This window comes from Pimephales promelas, chromosome 24 (assembly GCF_988280905.1).
Source record: "Pimephales promelas chromosome 24, fPimPro1.hap1.1, whole genome shotgun sequence".
In the NCBI taxonomy this organism is placed as follows: domain Eukaryota; kingdom Metazoa; phylum Chordata; class Actinopteri; order Cypriniformes; family Leuciscidae; genus Pimephales; species Pimephales promelas.
In genome coordinates this window covers 26,889,362-26,904,064 of record NC_142792.1, presented here as the reverse complement: position 1 = coordinate 26,904,064, position 14,703 = coordinate 26,889,362, and the positions used below count along the sequence as shown (strand labels likewise).

Genomic DNA, 14,703 nt, shown 5'->3' with positions numbered 1-14,703 from the left:
ATAACCTAACCATTTCTCAATATGAAGCACATATCAGGCAGATAAAAGTAAAGTCACAATAATTCATTCCCCCCCCCAATAAAAAAAAAGTAGTCTTCCGAGGCCAGATGATTGCTTTAAGCAACAAACCCGTAACTGATCACCGTAACGCTCCAATCTTGCATACTTCACAAATCGCCAAATGAAAAATCCTCTATTTCATCATTATAAAGGCATTGACTCTCGCGGCCGATTGCCACATGCTAATATTCAGATTCATCTTTGAGTTTGATGAGGCTGTTCACAGACCAGAAAGAATAGGACTCTGTTCCTCACGCAATGTAATGTACAGAGATCCATATTAAACACACCTTTCCTTGCAAATAAACACAAGTGTGGACTCATTTTAGCCAGCTAGTTATAGTTATAAAGGTATTTTAAGAAACTCACTTCAGATCTTAAAAAAATAAACAGCCTTCGTGTCAGTTACCGCCCGTGTGGGTTAGAAAATTCCTCTCTTGGATTCCCAGATAGCAAACTGACATCGAAACAACGTTGATCTGACATTGTTTTGCTCATCGAATTAACGTTGAACCAACGTCAGACGCGTCATTCTTTCAAAACTAACGGAAAATCAACTTGAAATCAACGCGTTGTTTCAACGTTATGAAAGCAAACCAATTTTCGATTTCATTTAGCTTTGAAGAATGCCGCGTCTGACGTTGGTTCAACGTTAATTCGATGAGCAAATCAATGTTGTTTCAATGTCATGAGAGACGTCGTTTCCACGTTGATTCAATGTCAGTTTGCTATCTGGGTTGCTTTAGGAGGGAGAACTGGTTGCATCATGGTAAGTTTCCATGATATTTCTACATCTCGGTTAAGATGCATCTTACACAGGTAACTGAAAGAAACTAGTGAATGGAGTCAATTAACATTATTTAAGATTCTGACTTTATCAGTTGCAACTTACTGTATATCTGAGAACTAAGCACCCGTCAAAGTGAACACACTACAGTCTTTTTTTGTTTTTGTTTTCCAGTCAGGTTTTGAACCTTATCTTTTGAACCGTATTAGGTTACGTCTGTAGATACTGAGCAGAAATTTGAGATTTGGGGTGTTTGTCAGCTTCCACACATGTCCTGTCATGATCCAGTCAACGCCCACTTTGGTGTATTTGTGCTTTATAAGGCAGCTCTGCACACCAAGCAAGTCACTGTTCCCATCAGAACCACAGAAATCTGCTTCAGAAACACTTCTCCAGCCTCTCTCTCCTCGAGTCATCCTTCAAAATGAGCAAGATCATTGTTTACAGCCAAGAGGGCTTCGGGGGCCGATCAGCTGAATTCAACAATGATGTCGGCGACTTAGAAGCGAATGGTTTCAACAACACCATCGCCTCCTTAAAAGTCATTGGTCAACCATGGGTGGGGTATTATGACAAGGATTTTGCTGGAAAGCAGCGGGTGTTTGAGGCAGGAGAGTACCCCACCCTTGAAGACAAAGGCAGGTTTTCCTCCCTCAAGAAGATCACGAATGACTTCTCCAACCCTGAAATCCAGCTGTTTGAACACATTAACTATCAAGGTAGAAGCGTGACCCTACGCAGCGAAATCAATCTCACCGAAATTGATTTCAATGACAAAGCTTCGTCCCACAAAGTGAGAGGTGGCGTCTGGGTGCTGTACGAGCACATCAATCGTCAGGGTGCCCAGCTTGTTTCTTTCCCTGGCGATCGTGTTTCCAACTATGTGCCGCTCTCCTTCAACGATACGGCCAGCTCTGTGCGTCCCTTGCTGCCTAGGCCATAGACATCATCCTTCAAAGTCCGCTTTCTACAGCTGAATATGAACCGGATCCCTTCTGGAAAGAGTGAGGCAGGTGGGAAAGACTGATCTGGACCAGAAACAATGACTGTGACTCCAATAATTCTGAAGAAACTCCATGCAATTAGACTCTACCTTATCATTTTAGGATATCTGTGTAAAGACATACTGTACATGTGTTAATTAGGCAAATGTCATATAAAAAGGATACATTTTATTAGAAAAAGTTGTAAGCTGCTGGTTGTTTGGCTTTTCATCAGTAGCAATCAGTATCAGAAAACAAATGCAATGAAATACAGTTCTGGAATTGTTACGGATCTATTGTATTTGAATGTGTTTAACCTGTTTGATGAGAGTGAAATATTGAAAGGGATTTTGGATTTATATCATGCTGAGAACGAGACAACGGATGCTGTTTTAATCTGTCAACTCAGAAAATAAAGACGCTCCTCACTATCGTTATGCTCCTTGATTCGATTCTCTTTTTTCTACATTTACATTTTTCATTTGTCTTTTATCCAAAGTGACTTACAGTTGAGGAATTCATCTTAAGAAGCAATAAAAGGGAGAATTTCTATTACAGTTTTTCTCGATTGTTTACACACACATTTCCTGCAAGTATGCCTCATACTCTCAGAACTCTACACACAAATTTAAACACACACAATCGGAAAAACCCCTCAATTCTAGTCCAAAATGAAACTTTACATTCAAAACAGTGTTATATATTCTCAAAATGTTTTTTTTTTTCAAATGACAAACCATCATATGAATAGATATTTATAGGAACCAGTTGAACACTGATGTGCTCGATGTGAAACGCTACGATGAAATGGAAAACACTTCTTCTCTATTCATCATAATGACTTGGGCCTTTTTTGTTCAGTGTTACACTCACTACGGACAGTACATTCATAAGTGTGTTGTAAAATATTTGAGAATATTGTTTTTATACCCAGAACACACAAATACACGGTAACAAATATATTTTATTTTTTTCCACAAAAAACAATGGGAGATAGATCGCATATTTCATACACCACAACCAACACAAAGTTGCACACACAGTGGTCTACATACAAAACAACAGAAACATGTACTGTATGCAGTTACAGTAAAACTAAATAAATAACTATGCTGCATCCTCTCTTTTGTTTCGGTGTTTTATGCTAAAGCTCTGGGCCCGTATCCCTAAAGATTCTGAGAATCCTCTCAGAGAGCTCCTAAATTAAAGGGTTAGTTCACCCAAAAATAAAAATTAAGTCATTAATTACTCACCCCCATCCTGTACCAACCCCGTAAGACCTTCGTTCATCTTCGGAACAGAAATAAAGATATTTTTGATTGAATCTGAGAGCTGGATGACTCCTCCATAGACTTCCTAAGGGACTGGCTCTTGACGGCCCATAAAATCATTAAAGAAAATGTTTAAATATTCCATGTGCCTACAGCGGCTCAATTATAAGTTTATCAAGCGACGAGAATACTTTTTGTGCGAAAAAATAAATAAATGACGACTTTATTCGACTATTCCATTACTTCCTTATGGGCCTTGAGGCGAAAATTGAAGAGATTTCCGGAACGCATGCGCGAGAACTGAGACGAGGACGTTCTTCTTCGACTACTTCTTGTTACCGGCTAAAATTCTTTAGGGATATGGGTCCTGATTGCTAATTGTAAAACTTTGTGACGGCTGTATGCGCGTGCGAGTCACTGTGCATATCTGAATGGCAGTGTGTTCCTTGTGAAATTAAGAGATTTTCTGCGTGAAAATTATGCCAAATACAGAGAATTTGTAATTGCAATTTGAGTGTAAAGCAGAATTGTGCTTGTAGGTTAGCTGGTTCAATTGGTGAACGAGTTACATGTTGTGGTAATTAAAATTTTTTAGAAAAACTGTAATGTGATGGATGAATGAAGAGGACACCAAGATCGTGGTTGTGTCACAGCAGTGAAGCTTTCATTTTTATTAGGCTCTTTCTCTGCAAACAGCAACATCTCCTCAAACCTTACAAAACAGCAACAGCTTTCCACAAGGAAATATAACTGTTAGTTAGCAATCAACATCAAATTGACAGTGCATACAAAATTATAAAACGAAATAATATAGTTGTGGCTGCAGTTAAATTACCCTTATATCAAAGGGTTCTCAAACTTACTAAAACACCAGAAAAAAAAACATTAACCAAAAAAAACCTCAAACTCTGTTTTTTAATTCAGCTCAAGAATTTAACTTTGACGCCATTAATATATGTTCATAATTTGTATGTTAATTTCTATGGACTTCTATGATTTTAGCGTGACTTTTATCTGGACTTTTATTTTGGTGCGGTGGTGTGACGTCATAATGCTGCGTCGCGCTCCTGGATCTGTTGAGATTCGGCTGAAGAAAGGTTTGTCTTTTTAAGCATTTAAATAGTTTAAATGGTTCAATTGCTTTTTTGTTTTATTTTTTTACAAGCGATGTAAAATATGTACTATTGAATGTAACATTGTAATGTTTTATCTATCTTTAATGAACGTTTTTTTGGTAAATAAAGCGCATCCACACACAAGTAACAGAAAAGATTCGTCTCATTTCAATCCCTATATCGTGAATCAGTTCATTATAAACACAAGTTGATCACTGATAAGAAGGCTAGAGAGAAAGAACCAACATTTTTTAAATGTTTTGCGAAATGATTCATGTTCAAAGTGCTCGAATTTCTTCAAACACTGACGACTCCTGCTGGTCAAACAGTGTAAATACAGAGAAGAGAACAACAAACAGGAGTAATGACAACTTTTGCTGAGTGTTATCTATTAAATGTAATTTAAAAGGTATTAAATACCAAGTAGAAATCAGAACTAAATATTAATTGTCTGTTATAATGCTATTTTTTGTCTTAAGCAGGTGAATTAAGTCCATTAACTCTCTCTGACTGACTCTTTCACAAGTGAACTAAAACTAGATCTGATAGACACTCTCAGATATTTAGTTTTGAGTGTTTTTACTTTTTTCCCCTCAAGATGGCGTTAATTAAAGAGGAGAGTCAAGACGTGAAGATTGAAGAAACACTCAGAGTGAAACATGAAGAAACTGAGGAACACGCAGGTTGGTTTCATTCTCAAAGCTGAACTAATTTGATCCTTATTAAAATGTCCAGCTCTACAGAAATGAATAGCAATGTTTCCACTGTCGGGTCAGTGTGAGCCAAGGCTTTAAATGATAAAAGTCTCAGACCTGCAGCACTGAGTCCAAAACCATGCTGTGTTTCTGCCGTCGGACCAGAAGCTACGCAGCGCTTCACTAAAACACACCTCTCTGAAACAACGTCACACAAACCCTTCATTTCACCACCAAAGGGAAGTTTTATCAGGAAACAAATCACAAAGAAATCACTGGAAACAAGAGAGATCCCAAAAAAAAACATGATAAAAGTGCCCATTTGTGAGCATTTTTGTTGTTTGCCTAAAATGTAAAACCCAAGCATCGATGTTTTACACTAATAAGTGATACATTGACCATAATAAATGGATTTATGCAAAGATTATGCTTTAGACACAGAAAGTTTGTCTTATTTGAGTCGCTAAACAAAACCGGTATGATTTGGACTTAGCCTACACATTTTTAGATTTTTTACCTATATATATATATATATATATATATTACTTTTCTGTAGTAAAATTTAACTTCCATTACTTAAGTTCTAAGCTAAATTACTTAAATTTAACTTACATAACTTAATTTCTGTATTATTTAACTTCCAGACAAAAAAAACAAACATATTTTCCCACCTCAGGGATCAAATCCCTATTATTATTGGTTAATATTTTAAGATATGGGCACTGTTAGTCTTCAACCCCATTATGGACAATATATGAGCTACTCTCTGTACAAAATAAAAATATTGCTCACCCTCTGATTACAAGAACGCGTCGCCGCCGCATCAGAACCAAAAACATGGGGATTTTTTAAAGGGTAACTAAACACCAAAACAACTTTTTTTAGTTAGTGATCTGTAATAATGGAGCTTCATAAATGCTGTTCATTGATTTGAGTACATTTTATAAAGTGTTTTGATTTTCAAATATATGGTGTAAAAACGTCTGAGTGCTGCCCTCTTCAGGTTAAACGGAAAGCTCCTGCAGTAGGGGTACTTGCTGACGTAGGGAACTCTCAGACGCCCCTCTGTCACGCCCTTGGTGCGAGCTCACCACGCCCTTGGCAGCCCCTGGTATAAAAGCATCTGGTTCCGTCAAAACTACTGTAGCGAGTCAGGAGTTGGATTTATGAGTATTGAAACGATCAGGATAGCATATATTAGCATCGAGTTAGCATAGCATTTATATAGTTATTTAGATTATTTAGATTATTTTTGAAAACGATCAGGATAGAGTATTGTTGCATCTATTTAGCATAGCATTATATAGATAATTTAGATTATTTTGTGCTCTAGTAGCATAGTACAGTTAGGATAGCTTCAAGTTAGCATAGATTTATCAGTGTTTAGTACAGTGATCAGGATAGTAACGTAATAGAGGTGGACATGGGCTTCTCCACACGCAGTGCCAAACACGGACTCCTCCACCGCAGCGGCGTCTTGATGTGAGTGATCATGGATATTTTAATCACAATTTATGGTTAGGATAAAGTTAATCCTCTGGGGTCGACAAACGAGCCGGCGCATTTTGCTGGATTTTTTCACATAGCGGCAGAATATCAATATGAATACATGCCCACAGAGCGCGCGCTATTGAGATCAACTCGACGACAAAACTCATCAGATGCCGGTCGCGATGCGGGAGTTAAGACCGCAGTTTGAGCCAGCGTCTCGAATGGATTTGGCCCAATTCACCCTCATCCACTTCAGGTGAAGGTGAAGGTGAGGGAGAAAAGTCCTCGACTTCAAATGGCCGCTCTGTTGCAAAAGGCAGCTACTTGCGTCACTCCAGTCTCGCTCTATTTTAGAGTCTGACAGCAGCTGTCACTCACGGCGGGTCTCAGGTGCACGCCCCCTGGCCCCGCCCATTTTTTCAGCATTTTTCAAATATTGCTAGTGGGTGAAGTCAGGCTCTGACCAGGGGTTTAGTTACCCTTTAAAGACAATTATCGCACAACCTACTCGTTATTCTAAAATTAAATCACAATTGAACTTGAATTTTCAAAAATTGTGACTCACTCATTAGGTTTAATTAAACATTGTCCAATGATAGAGAGAGGATGAAATAAATAGAGACATTGATGTAACTCATAGGGTTTAATTAAACATTATCCAATATAAGAGAGAGGATAGACACTCACTATCAACACTCGTCGGTGGAGCACTAAGGTAGACTCGTGCTGCCCTTTTTGCAGTGCCAGTTTTTTGTGTTCGTCATACGTCTCGCAGTGGCTCGTCCTTAAGTGCTGAATCAGGTTCGTCTAGGGATGTAACGATTCACTCGACTCACGATGCACGAGACCGTTTTCCCAATACGATTTTCTCACGATTTTTTTAACAAATGAGATTTAAGACAAATCAAAAATGAAAAAGTGTCTATTTTATTATTTCTCAGACAAAATGCTGCACATTTCTGTTTCATTTTGAAATATATTTGTCAAAATAATAAAACTATATTGAAAAAAATATTCCCTTCAAGGTTGTTTCTGTCTGTTTGGTCAAGAGGCTGGACAATGGTACCTTCGCACACTAAGTAAAAGACTGTAAAATTAGTATGCCTAACACATTGACAGGATAAATATACATTGCAATAAAGGAAAGATTTTAATTTTGTCATAATTTGAAAGAGTTAAAAAAAAACAGAACACATTTAGCAAAATATGCCATAACCATCAACAAATTATTTAAAAAAATAAATAAATCCATGTACACTTTTAGAGAAAGAGATAGTAAAATAAATACAACACATTGTTGCCATGGAAACACTGACGCACCTTGTGATCTCTCATACACTTGTCGTATTAATGACTTTTACGTGAAAACGGAGGTGATGTGCTTCTCACGATGGTGATTATTATTAGTCTACGAAGAGTCAGAATGGCGGCACAGCTCCGATTTGATTGAGTCAACATCTACGCTTGCCGTCACCATGTGTTTGACAGCGTGTGCACAAAGTCTATGGCAAACACGTGGCGCGAGCGGAGCAGACCAAGCGTTTTCAGTTCATTACAATGAGTGCTCACACAAGCTCAAGTTCCTTAGGAATGAAGTGAAAATTGATGACTATATTGTATGGCGGAATACCATAAAAAAGTGCTTTAGAGCACTTCAACTTGGCGCAATAATACCTTCACTCGTGAAAAGTCCTCTTACCGGCTCCCGCTTCCTCGCTCTCCCCCTCCCTCTTATTTCCGTCAATGCAGCCAACGTGACATGCGCCAAAGCGGGAGCCGGTAAGAGGACTTTTCACGAGTGAAGGTATTATTGCGCCAAGTTGAAGTGCTCTAAAGCACTTTTTTATGATATTCCGCCATACAATGTAGTCATCAATTTTAAACGCTTAGAAAAACACAACGTTTTATTTTGTGTCACCAGCCTAGGTCAATTCTATCATCCCGGCGGATAAAAATACTTCGAATTAAAGGCATTTGTAATCATTACTTCAGTTACATAATAGTACACATCATCATAATCATCTTGGATAAGTTTCTTACATTTACATTTTGAAAACGAACCCTGCTGCAGCCTAGGCGATGTGCTAACGCGGATGTTTTACATGTTTTAAATATATAAAATGCATAAATGGTCTTCATCATTTTATTTGTTATTAAATAAACTTACATTTCGCCGATTCGCCCTCTCATTTAAGTCCTGGGTTCACCCGTACTACTGCGTGCTCGTATATCAGCACAGGATCAGCCGAAAGAAAGTTCTGTTCAGAGACGGCGCTATCACGCATGCGCAGTATCTCCAGCTCATCGGTTCTCCGTATCGAACGTGTCCGAAAGAAACAGTTCTTGGTTCTGTACTAGTGATTCAAGAGCTGCAACAACCAGTTCTCGACTCGAGCATAGGCCTGTGTGTGCTGAATATACAGTCGACAAAACTAAAAAAATCGATGCATGTCTGTCTCCAATATAGCCTTCTGTAGCCTATACAGTATATATACACATCATGTTTATAATGTGTTAACATAAGGAATTAAACATATATGTTTAATTCGTTATGTTAACACATTATAAACATTTAAGCTGTGCACCATTAAAACCTTGGCAAGAGTTTACATCAAAGATTTATATTGTTACTTAGAAATTAAATGAGCTGTTCCTGAAAATATTATATTAGTATAATAATAAATGTTTAGTTTGACAGTTTTAGAATCCAATCATTGTTTCCAATCGTTAAAATAATACAGTGATAATACAGTAATTATGTGATAAACATGTTTCCAAAATGTTTTATTTTGTTACACTTACTGATGTTCAACTAAAGACATGGAAACGTACATTTCGTCCCTCAGAAAAAAAATGCACGCATGCTCAGCTCATCAACTCATCAGTTCTCAATATGTCGAACGTGTCTGAAAGAAACAGTTCTCGGTTCTGTACTGGTTATCCGACCGCTGTACCTGTACGTTCGGTAGTACACGCATGCGCAGTATCAGCTGCTCATGCTCATCACTTCTCTCAGCACCAATATGTCTCCGTTCGGTGAACTTTTTGACTTACTGGAATAAAATGTACTTCTGGATATTGGTTTATTTCGATTCGGAGGGACTGTCAGGCATGTCTGAAAGTGAGTAACTTTAGTAACTTGTGGTTTAGCGCTGACGCAAGACGCGGGGGGGGGGGTGGGGGGTGGGGGGGGGGATGCGTGGGATTTCCCCCTTTCTGGTCAGTGTGTCCCTGCCTCTGCTTAATTATTTTTATCCCCCCCTCAAAGTGATCAGTGCTACTAAATGAGTGCTCACACAAGCTCAAGTTCCTTAGGAATGAAGTGAAAACACTTGCTATGTTCGCGCCAGTGTGTGCTCGCCGCTATTAGTGTGTGCTCGCTGCTTTTGTGCCTGTAAAGCGAGGTTCGCAGCTTCACGTAGGCTATTCATTAAAGGCCCCTGCTGTTCAAAACGTCAATCGCGATTCGTTTAACATTTCAACCGACTTGATTCGTCACACATTTTTTTCTATTTTCAACCGGTTGCGAGTGAATCGTTACATGCCTAGGTTCGTCGTATTAAATGTTTGTTACAATGCTCCTCCATGTGAGATTTCTTTGTAACATACATGGCAAATAGCTAATTTTTCATTGTTTTTCGGTTACTGAGATCGGCCAAGTTTATTGAGTACCGATCGAGTCATAAAATGTGATTATCGGCCATTACAAAATTTTGATCCACTTCAAAAAAAAAAAATTTATAAACTTTGACTTTTATTGTGTTCACAAAAAAATCAATTAATGATTTAACATTCAAACATTTCTAGCAGTTCTTGTGCAGAAAAACAAGCATGTCTGCTTTTTCTGGGAGGATCCGTGATCTCTCCAGGCTGATTGTGTCTCCCGCTGTGGAGAACACCCGCTCTGTAGGAGTGGAAGATCCCAGAACACACAAATACTCCTCTGCTAAAGCAGACAGTAGGGGCAGACTGTCTCTCTTTCCCCACCACCAGAGTACAGGGTCACCTGAGGCTGCTGTAGATTTGCACTTCCAAATCTACTTGCTTCGGGACAGTTGAATGCGACGTTTGTTCCTCCTCTTCAAACAGCTCCTCCATGGCTCTCAGTGCTTTGCAGTTGGGAACTGAAAAAAAAAAATTACAAACCTCCTTTTAAGAGAGGACTCCACCGCAGGAACTTCCCCAGGAACTTTGGGGTGGTACTCGGTGTGTTTACACCACAGGAACCAGGGTCTAAATGAAGTTCCAGGTAAAAATCCCCCCCCAGAAAGTCCCTGCTGAGTTCGGGAAGTTTCGAGGTGTACTTTCTTATCTAGCATTAATGTTTTGATAAAACGTATAAGCGTGCCATTGTTTGTGGAGCGCAGGCTGTCAAATATAGTGCACCCCTGGTATGCCATGGATGTTATTTAAATCTTTGGGAATGGATGATACTGTAACGCCATGCTGCGACGCGGGAATGGATGGAACGGAACATTCGGAATCGTTAACTTGCGGACGTGTACAATTCCGATGGATCGGAACGTTTGGAACCGGTTCCCAAGCCTACATAGGAGGAAATCATGCTCCTGGTTTGAAATCCACCCAGTATCCTTCGCTGTGAGCAACAGAACTTTGAATCGGATTAGACCGCAGCCGTTGATGGTGGTCTTGATTGTTGAGTTGTCGTAAGGCTTCTTCAACATATTTATCTCTGTGGGATGTTTTTAAAATTTTCTATTATGAATTAGCCAGTCAAAAAAGTTTTTATTTTTTATTAATTCCTAAGAAGAGTGCCTTGGATTTCCTGAATTCCCGATCCCAAAGAGCACCTTCAACTGCTTTTGAACTCCTTGAGCACCATGGACATTTTTTTCCTTTTCCTATTATTATTATTATTAAGCTGTCCAAAAGAAAGGGGTAGTCTTTGTTGCAGAAAGATCTAATAACAATTTGAAGGAAGATATAGCCATGACTGCATGCCAAAAAGTGGTTATTTGTTAATAAATTTAACAAATAACCAATGAGGGTTAAATCCTGACTGATATTGTTCTCAAATACCCTTTCTCTGCAAAAGTGAACATAGTCGAGACTCGAGAGGCTGATATTTCTTTTTCTATTTTAGACATAATTGTTGGTTTGAGGCCTGTCTTTAATTAAACGTCTTGGGCTTTGGGTAAGGGGTTTGATAACTGCCAGTTTGAAAGTATTTGGGACGTGTCCTAAAGAAATGAAAGGGTAAGGAAAATCGGCAAGTGGTTCTGGGATTATGGGATTACAGATATCAACCCTTTCAGTTGCATTCAGCATGTTTTGATGTCTGTTGCTTTGTGTCATTAAACTGGTGTTAACTTGCATTTGTCTCTTTTCTCTTTAGACCCGATGCCACTCAAAGATCAGTATGAGAAACATCATGATTCGACAACTGGAGAAAAACGGTTTAGTTGTTCACAGACTGAGAAATATTCCTCACTAAAAACAAACCAACAAACAGAAACTATAAGTTATTTCATCTGCCCTCAGTGTGGAAAGAGTTTCACTAAAATAGGAACCCTTAAAGCCCACATGAACATTCACACTGGAGAGAAGGCTTTCACCTGCCAACACTGTGGGAAGAGTTTCACTAGAAAGGGAACCCTTAAAGACCACATGAACATTCACACTGGAGGGAAGCCGTTCACCTGCCAACACTGTGGGAAGAGTTTCTCTACGAAAAGAATCCTTAAAGACCACATGATAGTTCACAGCAAAGAGAAGCCGTTCACCTGCCCTCAGTGTGGAAACAGTTTCACTCAAAAAGGAAGCTTTAACAGGCACATGAGAATTCACACTGGAGAGAAGCCTTACATCTGCAAACTGTGTGGAAAGAGTTTCACAACAGCACTAAACCTGAGGTATCACGTGATCAGTCACACTGGAGAGAAGCCGTTCACATGTGATCAGTGTGGAAAGAGTTTCATAGCTAAAGTAAACCTTAAAAAGCACCTGAGGACTCATTCAAGAGAAGACCGTTGTATATGTCATCAGTGTGGAATGAGTTTCACAGATATAAATCATCTTACGGCGCACACAATAACTCACACCGGAGAGAAGCCTTTCATGTGCTATCACTGTGGAAAGACTTGCTCAAACAAAACAAACCTTGAGGTTCATATAAGAGTTCACACTGGAGAGAAGCCTTTCACCTGCCCTCAGTGTGGAAAGAGTTTCAGATACAAAGGAAACCTTCAGACGCATATAAGAGTTCACACTGGAGAGAAGCCTTACACGTGTCTTCAGTGCGAAATGTCTTTCATGTATAAAAAGGACCTGAAATGTCATTTGGAAACTCATTCTGGAATTGAGTGTTCCTCAATCTGGCAAGAAGTTTAGAAAAAGAAGCAAAGTCATTTATTTGTGCATTCACTCTGGAAGTAGGAAATTAAACGCCACCATTGAAGAAAAATGTCCAACTTTCCGTATTTTTACCTTTTATACTGTAGGGGGCGCTATGACGACATCTGAGCAAGTACTGAATCTCTGGATCAAAAACACAGGCGATGAAGGAGAAACAAGCGAAAGTAAAATAACACGATCAACAGCGTAGAAATTGTCATGACCTGGCTCTGAAGCCATGACGAAAATAGAAGGACGCAGTTTTAAAGGTGCCATGTGTTAGAAGAATTGAGGTTAAAATATCCCAAAAATGAGATACACACATCAAAAGAATGAGAAGGTTGATGATGTCATTAAAAAATGACAACTTATAGTGCTGCAGAGATATTAACCTGAATTAGCATGCTAAATTACTAGCCCCAGCCCGGCAGGTGTCGTAATACCAGTTTCGGCCATGGGAGGCGGTATGCGGGCGGGCAACATAACCACCAGCCAAACTGCAATACACGAGTAACTCGCGCCGGCTTGTGGGCGTACTTGAACCTGATGTCAATCGTGTGGAAAGTACAGCCCACTACTACATGTCATTTCAGGGAAGAGTTCAGAAAATGATTGGTCGATATTATGCATGAGGAATACATTTTGGTAAGTTGTAGCATACTGTATCTTTCAACAGTATTCGTGTTCTTTTACCATTAGCTAGTAGAGATGATCGGTTCACGTGCGTTAGGGATCTGTCGTGTAACATTTACAAGAGCCAAAGCGGTATTTATTGTTTGAATTACGTAATAAAATTGACAGAATCTGAGAGCTGAGATTTTTATATATATCATAACTAACCTGCTCTGTCTAGTCTGACGTTCTCCGTGTCCTTTTCTGTGCGTGACAAAATTGATGTGTGGCGTGAGAGCGTGTGAAAGTGTCAATTGCGTGTCTCTCGGTGAATTCGTGAGAGTTGGCAGCTCTGAATGGCGCTAGCTGGGTCAACATCAGCGAATGCTCTCTGTCAAATTAATTCAAACTAACGATAAAAATGTAATATGAACAAAACGAATACCGTAATACTTCAATTAATAGCCCGGACTTTTATTTTCCCATATCGTCGAAATGCACCGGCTTGTATTTGAGACAGGCGTCTATGAGACGGCCTTTATAATTTAGTGTTGAGATGTTGTTCATTGAGTCTCTAATCTGTAAAAATCTTCAAATGCTCCACGTGAAACTGCAGTCTTCCAACCTTTTACTATCGTGTCAATTGATTTGATTAATATGCGCGAGGGAAAGAGAGCAAGACAGCACTCACTCGTGTTGTTTGAAGACGTGAGAGTGCACTCGGCTGCGGCACAGCTCACTCTCTGGAGGTATACTGCCCCCATCTGGTATGGAATATGGAGTATGATTTGATTTTTTTTTGACAGATGGCACCTTTAAACTAAACAAATTAAGTTTAAAAGAAACCAATACAGCAACTAACATAACATAATACAACTATGAGGTGTGTATATCAGTAAAGTCAGAAAGATGAGGTGATCTCACTGATAAACCATAGCCTGCAACACAGAACAAGCCAGACACAGGGAAGACAGGCCAGATGCATGGCCATCACAAAATCAAAACTGCCTAATATAACTGAATGAAATGTTGACCCAGGACGAGCTATAGAACTGTGAGGCTTTAGGGGTGTTAATGGACTCGATCAATCAATGTTTTGGTCATTTTGAAACCAATCTGGATGTAGTCTTTGACAAAAAAGTGATTTTTTCAGTTTTTTTGCAAAAATAATTAGCTTTTTTTATGAGACTTACATTCAAGTGTTGATAAAGGAATGTATAGAACAAAAAACTTTTTTTTTTTTTTTTGATATATTGCATATTGGGCCATGAAACTTTTGTAAAAATTATCAAAAATGCTGGCGGTGGCTGGCAAGTTTGTTTTTTTTTTTGTTTT

The 14,703-nt window shown here is 39.0% G+C and overlaps 2 protein-coding genes across 2 annotated transcripts; both read left to right on the top strand.

Moving 5' to 3' along the window:
• The first annotated feature begins 1,180 nt into the window (after positions 1-1,180).
• On the top strand, positions 1,181-2,263 carry LOC120480193 (epidermal differentiation-specific protein). Its single transcript, XM_039673175.2, has one exon. It carries the CDS (start codon positions 1,272-1,274, stop codon positions 1,788-1,790), a length of 519 nt encoding a protein of 172 aa, XP_039529109.2. The 5' UTR covers positions 1,181-1,271; the 3' UTR covers positions 1,791-2,263.
• A 1,863-nt stretch (positions 2,264-4,126) lies between these two features.
• LOC120480188 (uncharacterized) lies at positions 4,127-12,897 on the top strand. Its single transcript, XM_039673166.2, has 3 exons — positions 4,127-4,198; positions 4,815-4,899; positions 11,759-12,897. The coding sequence occupies exons 2-3, from the start codon at positions 4,815-4,817 to the stop codon at positions 12,751-12,753; spliced, it is 1,080 nt and encodes a 359-aa protein (XP_039529100.2). The 5' UTR covers positions 4,127-4,198; the 3' UTR covers positions 12,754-12,897.
• Positions 12,898-14,703: the final 1,806 nt, after the last annotated feature.